The sequence below is a fragment of the Oenanthe melanoleuca genome, chromosome 5 (genome assembly GCF_029582105.1).
Source record: "Oenanthe melanoleuca isolate GR-GAL-2019-014 chromosome 5, OMel1.0, whole genome shotgun sequence".
NCBI classification, from domain to species: domain Eukaryota; kingdom Metazoa; phylum Chordata; class Aves; order Passeriformes; family Muscicapidae; genus Oenanthe; species Oenanthe melanoleuca.
Genome location: NC_079339.1, coordinates 34,996,614 through 35,011,754, shown reverse-complemented (window position 1 = coordinate 35,011,754; position 15,141 = coordinate 34,996,614). Strand labels below are relative to the sequence as shown.

The window sequence follows — 15,141 nt, the reverse complement described above, 5'->3', positions numbered from 1 at the left end:
TATTTGGTTTCCAACATGGAATTTTTTCCTTTACCATCAAGGAATCTATATGCATTGTAAAGTCTATGAATGAGCAGTCAGATGGACAAATGGTTTAATTACACGAGCCAAATATTTAAAAAATAAAAATAAAAAAAAATTAAAAAAACTGGAATGTAAGAAGAGTAATAAAGTAAGTAGGGGTGGCTTTTGAGTAATTTCAGAATGAGTGGGTTTTGATTAAACACACGGTTTGAAGACATTAAAATGAACTGCATTAGCACAGCAGTGAGTTCACACGGAGGGCCGGCTGCTATCTGCACCACCGCTCTGCAGTAACTGAGCGCACAGGCGTGAGCCGTGCCCCGCCGCTGTTTCCATGGCTCGGCCAGGCGGGCGCGGCTCCCGGCTCCGAGCAGAGCGGGCCCTCCCTACTGCGGGACAACCCGGGCACGGAGCGGGCTCTGTGCTATGGACCATCCGGGCGCGAGCGGGCTCGGTGCTCCGGGACACTCCGGACGCGAGCGGGCTCGGTGCTATGGACCATCCGGACGCGAGCGGGCCCTCCCCGCTCCGGGACACTCCGGACGCGAGCGGGCTCTCCCCGCCCTCAGCGCCCGCGTCCCGCGCGCCCCCTGCCGGGCCCGTCTCGGGAGAACCGGGAAATCCGCTCCCCCCCATCAAAATCACCCTTCACCCATCACTTCACGTCTAGGTCCTGCACGACCCAGTCACTCCCCGGCGCAGGGCTACGCTGGAATACGGAAAACTGCTGCCCTTCAACAAGTGCCCCCAGTACTGCAGGCAGAAGCCACTTGCTTATGCAGACATGCTAACTCGGTCCATATGGTTTTACTTCTTGCTCCTCTGTCCTTTACAGCACAAAAAACCATTTCATCGTATAGTGCAAATGTAAATCTTGCCGAAGGAAAAGGCGAGCCAAAGGAAATCTGACTGGGGAGCTTGCCTCACAGTGACAGCACAAGCATGCAGACTCCCAACTGGATTTGTGCCATCCTTAGTCATGCACAGCTGGTGTTTGCTCACTAAAATACTCTGTTCATAAACAAGCAATCCCTACCCTATTATTGCTGCCATCTATTAATTCAACTTGTTTCTACTATAATAAATTGTCTCTGGCCAGGCAGCTTTCATAAATAGTCATTCTAGTCTGAATACGAATTGTCCTGGCACAAAATCCAAAAATTCTTCCCAAGTGCTCCTAGGGGAGCACAACTGACTGCTGGTACATCAAAAGAATGAAAAGAATCAGCTGTCAAACTAAGCATGCAATTAACAATAGGACACAAGGGTAAAACTTTAAGTTATTTCTTAACACAAAAAGAACACTGTATAAATTGATAGGCCTTGTTACAGACACAAGAGTTTATGTATTTCTTAACTAATCCATCTACGACAGGTACCAAAAAAAACTAATATTCCAGGAAGGAATAGGAGGCTGCCCTGCTTGTCCTCCCTGGCTCTGAATCAAAAAACAAAACCAACCAACCAACCAACAAAAAGGGAGGAAAAAAAACCCTTCTCTGTCTTGGACATGGTATCTAAGCATCTAAATGAACTTCTGTCTTGAATTATTTACTCTGTAACCATGAGGTAAAAATATGCAAAGCAGACTGAGCACCAGCATGCAAGACTTTGAACTCTAAAGTTCTAATCCCAGCTCTGCCAACAACACTGTGTGACCGTGGCAATGTCCAAGGCTCTGCTGATGCCTTAGTATTTCAGACCACCACTACAGTAACTGAAAAAGCTTCCATGTTAAAGAAAAATTTAAAATACATATATCAATTGAAACAGTGGGGTTATTTTGGTTTTTAACTACAGAATGTAGATTTTTAAAAGATAGAAGGATGCTTTCTTTTATCAAGAGTACAAAAAAGCCTTTGCACTTCGACTGTTAATCTTCTAACTTGCGATACGCCAAACAACGTCACAGCTGTTACTGCAAGCAGCAAGAATCTACTCTAATCCAATCTCTTCTGAGAGGACAGCATCTTTCACACATCTCACTCACCAGAAAACAGTTATTTTCAATAGTCTGTAACCTGCTTTATCTTAGACAAAGAACACCAGTCACAAGCATAGAACTTGTAACACAGACTAATGAAGGAAGAACAGACCTTTATAGTCATGGTGACCTATTTTCCTCCACAAGTCTTTTCTTTCCTCCTTTAAGCAGTACACCAATCTCAAGATCAGTTTCTAGAAATTTGTGTTTTGTTCATAAGAGACATAAGGACTGTTAATGAAGTAGCAGGGGCCTCCTGAAGTGCTGGTCTACTAACAATCATTACTGCTTCTTCTGAAAGAGATGAACTTACAATAGCAATAAAGGTAACAAAAACCATGGCAAGGTGAGGCATAACCAGTAGTTACTAGATGTAAAATAAAGGCAACTATTGATGCATAGCTGAGGACAAAGAAATGCACTATAAAATACAGCAGGAGGCACCAATGGACTCTGAAAAACAACCTCCTTATTTACTTCATTCGCCATTACAAAACCGAAAATTGCAATGATTTCTAGAATTGAGAGCACTGGACAGTTCCAGCCTGGAAGAAGGTCACAGAGATTATCTCACAAAATTAATGAACTGAAATCAATGTGATTACACAAATTACACAAACCAGAAACTTCAAACCCAAAGGTTAAACATAAACATGATGCATACCATCATTATCTTAAGGAAAATTAACCACAGAAGAAAAAATATATTTATGCATGAACAAACATGACAGTTGTTTATTTAATCCACCTCAATATCATACTTTCTAACTCATAACTACATCAATGCACAATTTCACCACAGTAACAGCTTGCTAACCTGTGACCACCAGTGCACACAATTCACAGCTATTACATTAGTTTCAGCTGTTCTTTATTGATCAACATCCACCAGATGCTGGCCTCCAACTTAACACAATAATTCTAACATCAAAACTCCTAATAAAGGGCATAATCCCAAAACTTTTGTATGTCAGAATTACTACGAGATATTTTATCTAAATATATTTTTTTAAATGCATAAAACTGCATGTCTGAGAAGTATCAGACACCATCTTAAAAGCTGGTACAGAAAGTCAAGTGCAATTGGTTAACATGGTTTCCATGGAGCTACTCAACAACCATCCCACAACACAGATCACATTGCAGACTGGTATTTGTTTTGCAAAAGTATTAGAGCAAATGCCATGTTTTAAAGTTGATCAGAAGGAACCATTTAAGCTGTTTTGCTTTTCACGATGACAGATTTTTATCTGAGATCCAATTATTCCAACAGCCTATTTAAAACACAGAATTAAAGACTGTGAAATAACAAGATCAGATGCCATCACAAACAGTACATATTTCATGTAACAGCTTTAAACACTTTTCTTATTAAGTGTGAGTGAGTTTATGGAAATATATTTAAATCTTTTACAAAATTTCTCCAGTGAGCTTGCAGATTGCTGTAGCCCTTGCTCATTCTACCTGCTGTTTTTTGTTTTACTTGTCTTTCACAAGAACACGAAGATGCTATATCTGCCTGATTAAAGTACGTGAGGATACTTTGTATTTAATGTTTTATGAGTACAAAGCCTGCATTATACACCCTCCCATTGAAAAGCAGGCTTGCTTCTATCTGTGTGGCAATAATGTGCACAATGCAACTATTCCCAGTCTACAGCAGTAGGTGGACATAATAAACACCTGTGGTTTTTATTCTTGAATGGTTTCTACCATCTATTTATAGTCCAGGCAACAGTTTTAGTACTATCAATCTAGGAAATCACTCAAAAAATTGTATTTCCAAGCTTTAGGGAAGATACATAGTTTTTGAGAGCTTTTTTGCCTTAGCTATTTATAAAGTATTTTTATACAGAATTTCTCCAGAAGCAGTAAATCTGTGGACATTAGTTTTAGACATTATTCAGCACTAACTCCTATTTTTTTTCAAGTCAGTGTTCTGAAGTGACAGAATTTAATTATTTATTGTCTCCAACCTGCAGAAGCATTCTCTATGATATCTACACAGCCTTCCAGAATTGCAGTTCAATTCAGTGACACTCCAGGGAAAGGACAGAGCCCAGCCCAGATGTAGGATGAGACTACTAAGTTATGGTACTGATAAAATATAAACAAACTGACAGAAACTCAAAAGCCCATCAAAAACAAGTATAAATTAACTAAATAAAAACATGAATTACATTAAATGTATGTGACTGCCCACAGCAGTAACTATTTTATTTATGACAAACATTTCACATTAAAGCTGATAAATTAAATGCTCACCTACCGAATCATTTGCTGCTAGGGCAAGGGCAATATTTACTGTAAGAAAGAAAAAGAGGAAAAACAGAAAGATTAAGTGCAGGAAAACTTAGTTTCTAAATATTGAGAATGTTATCACTGCTAACAAGAGAATATAAATACATCACACTTATTTAATAATTACATCATCATCTCAGTTCTCAGCTCCTTGCATCTTTACAACATTTGCAGTTTAGGTGGCAGCAGCACCTACATTTCAGTCTGTCTTTTCCAACCAGCAAACAAACTCAAGTTTATCTGCAAAAACCTGCAGACTTTCAGTTTCTACACTGCAAAATAACTCAGTATCTTGCCAAATAATAACATTAAGAAAAACATTTGGAAGTACCCACTTTTGAAAGTGGACACCATACTGTAAAACTAAGTTAACCCTACTATCAGTAACCACCACACTCTCTAATGTTCACTCATAAGACTACTAATTAAGTAAGCATTGACATAAACTATTAAAACAAGTGACCAAAAAGATGATTGTATCCCTTTTTTTTTATTTCTTGTGATACATTGAATAGAGCTGTTTTCTGGAAGAAGGTGCTTTTCACTTGATTTTTATGTCAGAAAAAGTAACATCTACCTGAAAGCATTTGAAACTAAAAAAAAAAAAAAAAAAAAAAAAAAAAAGAAAAAGATGAAGCAGCTAAAAAGACTGTTTGTTTAAAGCTTTTACATTTCCATCAGTACTTAACACTCATAATAAAATAGCATGTGCAAATGGTGTCTTTAATGGCTCACTAGCTTCAGTTATGTTGGGACACCTCCTAGAAGTTTTGGTATAAACAAATAGTAATTTTTATAATCCAAAAAGCTACATGTTTTAGAAGAAAAAAAAAACACAATAAAAAATCCAACACACACAACCCTTTCTTGGGTAACACCTTTTGTTTCCTTTACATGTTGCTGTATGTCACTCTTTGAAAAAAGGTAAGCTGCAATCAGTCTTGTTCTGCTGGGAGAATACAAAAGTTCTGAGAAGATGCTGGGGAGCCAGATTCATGTCTTGAAGAACTTAACACCAAGAAAGCTAAATTCCTTCAAACAAAACAGTTGGGAGTTAACAAGGACAACTGTACAGCTCTCTCAGAGAGACACAGCCTCCTTCCTCCTACACTAACAAAGAGCATAGATTTTATTCTTCAATATGATATTTAAACAAACGCTCAATTAACCATTCCCTGAATCAGAGGAAAATTCACCATCTGAAACCTGAAGAAAGGAAACAAAGACTTTCTTAAAGTCACTATACACATCTATCATCTTAAACAGCTTTCATGTGTGAAAATTAAAGTATGATCCACAATGCTTCTTCAATAAGGAATATTTTTTAACTTCCAACTTTCTAACTTCCAAATCCAAACTAGTCCCAGGAACAAAAAGCACAGCTGAACTCTCCGAACACTCAGCTAACAATACAAAGAAAACTTCTTGGTCCAAAATCAGACAAGTAAAGAGCCAGCTGTGTGTCTGTATCTGACATGGTTAATACACATCATCAGTAAAATACCTATAGATAATTTAGATAAACTTTGGAAGGAAACCTTCAATATCTACATCTCAATGTAATGGCCATTTAGAAATAGAGTTTATGAGAATATTTTAGCATATAAAGAAGGCTCAAAATCAAAGAAGTTTCAGTAACAGTACATCCTACATGCAGAATAAAAGTATGCAAGAGGGAAAAAGTTAAAATGCAGTCAATATGACTGAGATATAGTCAAGGCATGGTCAAACTATCAGCTTCCCTGAACAATAATGGAAAAAATCTCAGCCTCTTAGTCTTTGTTAAAAATGTCTAAAGGTCCATGTAGTCAGTTTTTGTATTCTCCTCAAATATCAGGATTAGCAGAATGTGAGCAAGAACACCAGCCTTGAATTTTCTTTTACTTCCACAGCTGATAATAAGACTTTCAATAAATTAAAAATTTCCCCTCTTTCAAGACTGCTTTTTGACTTATTCTCATGTCAGGATCAATTTTCTTCAGTACTCTCATCTTTAGGGTAGTGTAAAAAGGGAACAGATGAGCAAGAACTAAAAACAAAGAAACAAAAAACAAAAAAAACAAAAAACAAAAAACAAAAAACAAAAAACCCCAGACTTTGGACAGATGTGGTAAATATAGAAGAATGCCATTAAAAGACAGAAACTTGACAGGAAAGTGACAGGGAACACAGCAAAGAAACAAAGCAACACATTAGACAAATAGAAACAACAACAAAAAAATCAAAGTATTTAAACGTGGATTGAAAAATATTGTTTCAGTAACATAATTTCTTCTAACCTTTTGACTACACTGATTTCAGAAGACCAAAAGGCACTGGAAGCAAGAGAGACTACAACATGAAAGCCATATGCAATAAACAGAATGAGTTATTCAACAGGTTAGGGAATGACCCTACAAACTTGACCAGAATGCAAATACTCTTTTCTGGAAATGGAGATCCAGAGCAACTGAAACTCAACTATACTGGAGGAAAAAAAAAAAAAAAAAAAAAAAGCCTTGACAGGCCTTCTGACATGCACACACTGATGACATTTTCTGTGGTGCTTTAGGAAATAGAGGCGCTTACTAATCTCCTTACTTTTTAATTCCTGCTCTCAAAATGCATCAGCAGAGTTGTCACTAAACATGTTTCCCACAAACCTCAAGTAAGAATAGAATTTTAAGTACATAATTCAGTAATGATGCCACATAATACTTTTGTTTATACAAGTTACCTGAAATTCAGTTGTTCATCTGAACCATGAAATTTATCCTCATTGTAATAAACAAGAATATAAATTTCCTTATCAATATTAAGAATTAAAAAATTAATTTTAAAAGGCTGCCCATTACAGATACATGCAAATTTTTCATTTACATTTCAAATATTTTATTTAATGCTTGTTGAACCCTGAATTTTATTTTTAAATGCATAGGAATGAAATTACAGCTTTAAACATTATTTATACAAGTGCTATATTTTCTGTAGAAATTGCACACAGATGCCAGTTACAAGAATTTAAATTCAGATATTTGTTTGCAGACATGAAGAGAAAAATCTGCATTTACTCATCAAATTATATTCATTTTGTAAATTGTAAATTGATGAACTGGTATTTGGTATTTTTAGTAACCTGCAATAACCAGTCTATGTATTATAATGATATACCTTCTGATGACTAAGAAACAGAAGTTTTAATTGTTTTGCATGACTTTGTACAGGTAGGTGTATCCTATGTATATGATAGACAGAAGACAAATAGAAAAAATCCTTTTTTTTAAAGAACAGTTACTTTTAGTACAGATATCATGTTAGTCTGTTCTAGAAATTATTAGAGTATCAGTCCATTTCAAGCATGGCTGAAATACAAACCCCAAAATGATACATTAAAGGTGTACCCATGTGTTATTCACAACACATAGAGATGAACAGCAGATGTCCTTCAACTAAGCTTGACTCTTCTCTGGTCTAGATGCTGAGATCTTTAAACAAATTTCTAACACTTTACAAAGATCTTCTCAAATAAGTTTACTTTCAGTGTCATAGAATCATAGAATGGTTTGGGATGGAAGGGACCCCAAAGATGACCCAGCTCCAAACCCCTGCCATGGACAGGGATACCTTCCACTAGACAAGGTTGTGCAAAACCCCATCTAACCTGTCCTTTAACACTTCCAGGGATGGGACAACCATCCTTTATCTGGGCAACCTGCTCCAGTGCTTCACCACCCTCACAGTACAGAATTTCTTCCTAGTCCTAATCTACATGTCTCCACTTCTAGCTCTAGTTTAGAACTATTCACCCTTGTCCTATCTGCCCACATAAAAAGTCATGCTCCTTCCTTTTGTAAGCCCCCTTTAAGTAGTGGAAGGTTCTCTAAGAGTCTCCCCAAAGCCTTCTCTTCTGCAGGCTAAACAACCCCAGCTCTCTCAGCCTGTCTTCAGAGCAGAGGTGCTCCAGCCCTCTGATCATCTTGCTGGACACACTCTCACAGGTTCTTCTTATGCTGGGGGACCCAGACCTGGACACAATGCAGCCATCCAGCCAATCCCTAATCCACCAAGTGGTCCATCCATCAACTCCCAGTCTCTCCAGTTCAGAGACAAGGATGCCATGCAGGACAGTGCCAAACGCTTTGCATAAGTCCCGGTCCATGACACCGGTGACTCTTTCCTCATCCACCACCACTGTAAGAAGGACACCATATTTTCCAGCACAACAAATATTTTTCCATTCTGATACTTATCTAAGTTCAAGTCAATTTCTGCAGTACTGGTAACCCATGTTACTAGGTGGAAGAGAAAAAATTACAGAAAAATTGATTTAAAACTTAATGGTGGTGTTGAGAGAAGAGTTCAAGGTGCTTCACAAAGCTCTGATCAATTATGTGGTTTATAAGTACTGTTTCACTTTTTCTTTATAAAACATCTATAGAAGTAGTTGAGAAAACTGAACAGAGTCCTGATCTTGAAACTTTCTAAATATTAGTATCCTCTACAGAAAGGCACTGTAAGGCACATCTAAGTGGCCAGGGAAGGAAGAACAGTGTCACTGCACTAGCATATGCATGATCCCATTCACCTCAGCCTATATCATCAGACGTCCCACTGTCTCAGGACAGCACTGCACTATTACAAAGATACAATTTCAAAGCTCAATTCACACCTAAGTTAAAGGCAAGATTTCTGTATCCGAGTAGATTCTCAATGGCTGCAATGAGACTTGACAGAGATGCAGGGAAGCATTATGGAACCCAATTACAAGGTAATGACATAAGCATCTAAATATTCCATACAAAATACTACAAAATGTGCAAAGGGAATTATGGAAAAATTTTTAAAAATAAACAAAAATAAAGAAATCTTACCTGCTGTTGTTGATTTTCCAACTCCCCCTTTTCCAGAAGCCACAACCACCACCTGCTTAACTCCTTCTATGGGCTTCTGCTTCGGCAGCCCTCGTGACAGGATCCGAGCACGTTTGTCCCTCAGAGCCTCATCCCCAGAGCTTGAGGACTAACAAAACCAAAAAGCAAGTGAATGCATGTGCACCAACCTGCAGTTTCAACAGAGAAAGCTGACAGGAGGAAACCTACCTGCACACTGAGAGATTCTCACCACTTGTCTAGAATAACATTCTGCACAGGGGCTCTCCCAAAGGGAGTCTGCTTCACAGGCAGGCAAGGACTGGGACAACTTAACACCAGTCGCATGGTTTTTTGACAAACACTTAAATATGATTGATCTTTACAGTCAAAGAAAAAGAATTGTGCTGAAATAAACCAAAACACTGCTTAAAAGTCGGAAGCTTTATGAAACAGACTAACTTGGCAGTCCTTCTGTTTCAGGCAGAACAAACCCGGCAGCAGCGAAGGGGCAGGAACGCGAGGCGCTGAGAGCGGGGCTGTCCGAGCGCTGTCCGTGCCCTGAGCCGGTGCGGGAGCGCTGCAGCGAGCCCCACTCCGCCGCTCCTGCCGCACAACAGCCAGGCGGGCCCACGGCTGGACGGACCGAGCAGCCCAGCCGAGCATCCCGGCAGGCAGCGGCCCGCCTGCTCCCGGCTGGCACATCGGTACCGCCACGGAGCTCACGCTAGACCGGGTAAACGGTGGTAGAGCCCACCCATCTCCCTCTCCCGCCCCGCCGCTGCCCCGGCGCCTGCAGCCACCGCATCCCCTCCCGCAGGCGATGATGAACCGGCCGCCGCAGTCACGGCCGCCAGGGCTCCCGCGCACGGACAGACCGCCCCGCCTGCCGCCCCCACGGCACCCCGCCAGCACAGGGACAGCCCGGCCCGGAGCTCCCGCCGCACTCACCGCGGAGCCCGGGCCGCCCCGCCGCGCCGCCGGAGCCCTCCCGCCGCCGGCGCCGGGCAGCAGGCGAGCGGCACGCAGCGCCCAGCGCCACGCAGCGCCTCCCATGCCCGCGGCCGCCCCGGCGCGCTGAGATGGCGCCGCGCGGCCGCGCCTCGGCCCGCCCCCCGCGCCGCTCCGCCCGCCCGCTGCCCGCCGGCGCGGCTGGCGCTGGGTGGGCCCGGCCCGCCGGAGCCGAGCGTGCGGCGCCCGGAGGCTCCGGAGATGGGGGAGAGACCCGCGCCCTCCCGCCGAGCGGTGGCACTGGGAAGCCGCAGCACGGAAAGCAGATCCCTGCCGCTGTCTGTAGGGAAACCGGGCCGAGGGATCAGCAGCGAGTTTTGCACCACCACCAAGTTTGCAGCATTGCAAACTGCCCCGGGCTAATTCCTCAGTATGCTGTAATTGTCCCCGCAGAGGCTCGTGCTGGCGCTCTCCGCAGTGCTCCTTCGGCTCCTCGGTGCATTCTGAATTCGCATCTCGGCCCGCAAAATGGTTGGGCAAGGACTCGGTCCTGTCTTGGTTTCTGTCCTCTACAAATATAATAAATATATCCCATTTCTTCCTTTGGGTCACTACCTGAGAGAACAAAGGGACCTGTAACCGAGTCAGATGCCGTCAGATGCTTGGTGGGGGGTATTTTTGCTTATTTTGATTTAGGTTTTTTGGTTGATTGGGGTTTTTTAATAATACTAAAGCACAGAATCACAGAATTAGTGAAGCTGAAAGGCCACCACCGTGGATCATCTGGTCCACCTTCCTGCTCAAATAGGGTCATTCTAGAGCACATGGCACAAGATTGCATCCAGATGGTTCCAAAATATTTCCAGTGAGGGGAGACTCCACAGCCTCCCTGTGCAATCTGTTCCAGTTCTGCACAGTCAAGTTCTTCCTCACATGCAGGTGGAACTTCCTGTGCATCAGTTTCTGCCCATTGCCTCTTGTTCTATTGTTTGGTACTGACCATTGTTCTGGTGATAGTTTTGATTTTTCCATCCAGTTTACCTTAAGTAAAAGTTCATCAAAACCCATTTCTGTTCCTTATGTCATATGAGATTTGCTTAAAGCTTTAAGACACATGTCATCTGCTTCTCTCCTACCTACAAGCCTTGTAACCACCTTGTGGAAGAAAATTAGATTGGTTTGACATGATTTGCTCTTAAAATTCCATGAATAGTCCTTATTCAGCTAAGTGTTAATATAGAAATCATTCAGATTTAGCAATTTCAGGTCATTAGTTTGCAAATAAAAAATACAGTGTAGACAGTGTCTTTTGTTGGTATCTGTTGTAATATGTTATGGATCAGAGGATTTTACATCAGTTTAAAGTGATATTATGATATTTCCTCTCTTTCACAGTAAGTAGAATTTTCACCATTTTAAATATTGCTTTTTAAATTATATTATTAAAAGCTCTAATCAAGCATTTTGCTAAACTCCGCAATTTCCAAAGGCATGTTCCAGTGCTCAGCTACAATACATAAATTAGAATGCTGAAAATTTTTTCCTTCCTATCATTGAAGTGATTTTCATTCAACCTACATTTTTGATATACCCCCATGAGCATTTTTTGCATATCTACAGACACCTATATTTTGCATGTCCACAGACACCTGAAGAGGACAAATAATTTCCCAATAATTTACCTTACTGCCAAACCAAACTGAAAAAGAATACTGAAAACTAACAAGCCACTTTGTTTGAAACTGTGATATAGACGTGCCTCCAGGGATTTTTTTTTTCACCGCCTCTGGAAACCATGTTACCTTTTGCATTGCAGGATATTTACATAATTGTTTTTCCCGCCTCGAGCGGATGGAGGCAGTGTTGAAGAGCAAGATCCTGTGCATGTCACATCAATGGAATCGGTACTGCGGGATCACGGGTCACTCCAAGGTCTTTACAGAGAACAGAACATGGCAAAATGTACCATATACTTCTTCATTTTGGGAATAGCTATAACAATAATACTCCAATATTTTTGTGGGGTTTTGTAAACTGATCTAGCACAAACTAAAATTGAGCTAACAATCCTCAATATTTTTAATTTTAGTAATTTCTTCTAGCTGTTAGTAGGGTAGCTAACACAGCAGTAGGTTGTATTGAATATGAGTATGAAATGTAGTCATTTGGTCATTAGAAAGGGCCAAATATTACATTTGCTCAGCAATACAGCACAACTGAATTTAGTGGAGTACACTGCAGTGTATTGGTTAGTGTTTCTATCTCTACTAATTGTGAAAACAGCTTTATGGATTGTACACTTCTCACAATTGCTCTTGGCTTCCTATTTAAATTTTAACATTGGAAAATATTGTTCTATGTTGTTTGACTGGTGCATTATTGGACAACACACAGCACAACATATAGTAGTAAAATATGAGTCAAGAAAAATGCAACCAAAAATTAGTAAAATTTTTACTTGAGTCTTGATGGAAACTACAGGTAATCTCAGCATCTTTCAAAAAATTCCACTTTGAACTTATGAAAAGTGTAACAAAATTAGAGACACAATATTTAATTTTAATGCAAAGTGATGTTTTCTCTAAGTAAATGTAGGAAAATATTTCGTAGACTCTAAATTGCTATTCAGCCTGAACAATAACATGGTAAAAATAGAACTTATTTTTGTGTGAAATTAGATTGTCTTGTGTTCAAATGTATTCTTTCTCTACCCAAAATCAATTAAGGGTATCCAGGTATAGCTAGGAAAGATTTCTTGCCAAAATAACTCCAAAATTTCACAATGAAATAACATTTGAAAAATTACTTGGTAGCTAATTAGGTTGGTTTGTGCACAGTAGGATATAAGTGGCTTTAAAAAAAAAAAGTATCCATTCTCATTTCTGGGTGTCTGCATAGTACCATATTAATAATATAGTAACTGAAAACTCTTTCTCATATAAGCCATTTATTTCAGTCACTATTTGAAATAGAAATTATTTCAAAGAATGGCAGAAGAAGGATTCTTTAGAACCAAGTGTCATTTTAGCTTCATGACCAGGCCTTCAACCTTTGGCCACAGTTATACCGCTGCATACTAGAATGAGCATGCGTCATGCAAGTCTCTGATTCTGGGTTTTTTTCCACCCCTGGCTGGTTGGCCAGCCCTGGTACCTTTAAGATAAGTAAGGCTAAAATTATGCTTTTTATCTTTTTTTGTCATGTGGTGATAATTACTGTGTTCAGGGCTCTGCCCTGGCTAATGAGCCTTGGGCTCTGAGCGTTACCTCTTGGCTCAGCCCTTGCACTGTGTCTCAGGATAGCTGCCATCTCCTCTCTTTGGCAGCTCTGAGACCGTACTAGAGCAAGCTCTTGCCAAAACAGCATTCTCCTGTGGGGCTGACAAACTGTATCAGGCTGCAGAATAATCCAAGCCAAAATGCCTGCCGGTGTGAGTTCTTTGTTTTATCTTTGCTGTGCTTCACAAGGAAGCTAAAGCAGCTTCCATGTTGCGTTACTTAATGCTGAAACTCTGGTCTGGTCCTACACAGACCAGCATCAGCTTGACAGAGTTTGTGCACAGAGGCACGGTGGCATACATGGGGGAAACAGGCTCCAGATGCAAGGCACATCTCAAAAATGTGTAAATAGGGAATTTCAGGCATTAGAGGAGAAAACAACTGCAGGTCTATATGAGAGGAGTCCTTCTGTGTCACGATATTACCTCTCTGTCATTCACTGGAATTTTTCTTCTAAAGTCTTTTTCCTACTATGCTTAGACAGCAAGGTCAACATCACTGACATCACTGCACGGAGGCAGCTATGCCCACTTGTTGCAAAGTAAATTTGGCTCAATGGAATTTAACAAATTCTGATTTCAAGTATCCATTCAAAACAAGGCAGGTTTACATGAATTTTCATATAGAATATTACCTAGTTTAAGAAGAAATTTCTGTTTATTATGTATGGCAGTACTTGAAAATGCAACACCTTTAACAAGCACAAAAAAAGCACACAAGAAATAATTAACAATTTAATGTTTTTTCCTTATCATGTTTATTAGTATTGCCAATAAATACAGGACCACATAAGTAGCTTCATCTGGTATGAACACTTTGCCAAATCTTAAACTGAAAAATGTTTACTTTCATTCACTTTCACTAAATGAGGAAGAAGGTCTTGAAGAATTGAGACCAATTTAGTTTATATATTGCTTTCCTGGGGAATTTTAAAAAGTGCAGTCCTTCAGAGTCAAGAAGAGATGAAAACCTTATTTAAATTGTCACTAGACTCTTCTTAAGTTGGTCATCGAGTTCTCCAGGTTTATATTGCTTTCTAAAGTTACAGTCACATCACAGTGAAGATGCAGCTTATATTACAGCAATTTTTCCAAGAAGTGGTGCAGAAAATTAAAGGATTTATTTTGTTCAATATACCCTTCTGTAACAAAGCCACATAATTTTTCATAGGTACCTTACATACATAGATATGCATGAATGGAATTAACACAAATTAACAGCATTTCCATACCTGAAGGTAAAAGAAAGATTTTGAAACTATTCCTAATCTTTGCCATATATTTTACAAACATTTTCTTTCTTTTCTTCTTTCCTATTTTTTTTCAGTAATGGTGATAAATTGCAATTATAAGAGTCTCAGGGGCAGAATTTGTCCTGTTGCTTTAGACAGTGTACAAATACAGAATAAAAAAGATAGTGACTTTCCTAAAAGCTTGGGTAAACCATTTGACACTACGGATCTGAGTCACAACGGCATTCACAGTTTCAGTTTCCGAAATTATTTTAATTCTGCTTTTCATTCATTTTCTCAGTAACAAGTTTGTTTTACAGGAGGCATTTTTGTTAACATCAGAACCCTGAGCCTAAACAGGTTTTATATAGCAAATCAATCTTATTTGATCAATGATGTTGATTGAAACATTACATCAATTTTTGCTGGTTTTTGTGTAAAGTAATTATTTTTAAAATCTGGTTAATGTACTAAACCAGTTCAGTTTTGCTCCATAGCCATTCAATACTTATCTCATAAATCCCT

The 15,141-nt window shown here is 39.8% G+C and overlaps 1 protein-coding gene across 2 annotated transcripts in view; it reads right to left on the bottom strand.

The window, feature by feature from the left end:
* Positions 1 to 10,251, bottom strand: part of NUBPL (NUBP iron-sulfur cluster assembly factor, mitochondrial) — a 76,250-nt gene extending 65,999 nt beyond the window's left edge. The window contains exons 1-3 of one of the 2 annotated variants that reach the window (XM_056493928.1): positions 10,108 to 10,251; positions 9,160 to 9,307; positions 4,278 to 4,312 (exon numbers count right to left, since the gene is read on the bottom strand). In XM_056493928.1, the coding sequence (XP_056349903.1) occupies positions 4,278 to 4,312; positions 9,160 to 9,307; positions 10,108 to 10,212 (288 nt within the window). In that variant the 5' untranslated portion in view covers positions 10,213 to 10,251. Of the gene's footprint in view, positions 1 to 4,277; positions 4,313 to 9,159; positions 9,308 to 10,107 lie in introns of those variants that run through there. The other variant, XM_056493929.1, reaches the window with a different exon arrangement.
* Positions 10,252 to 15,141: the final 4,890 nt, after the last annotated feature.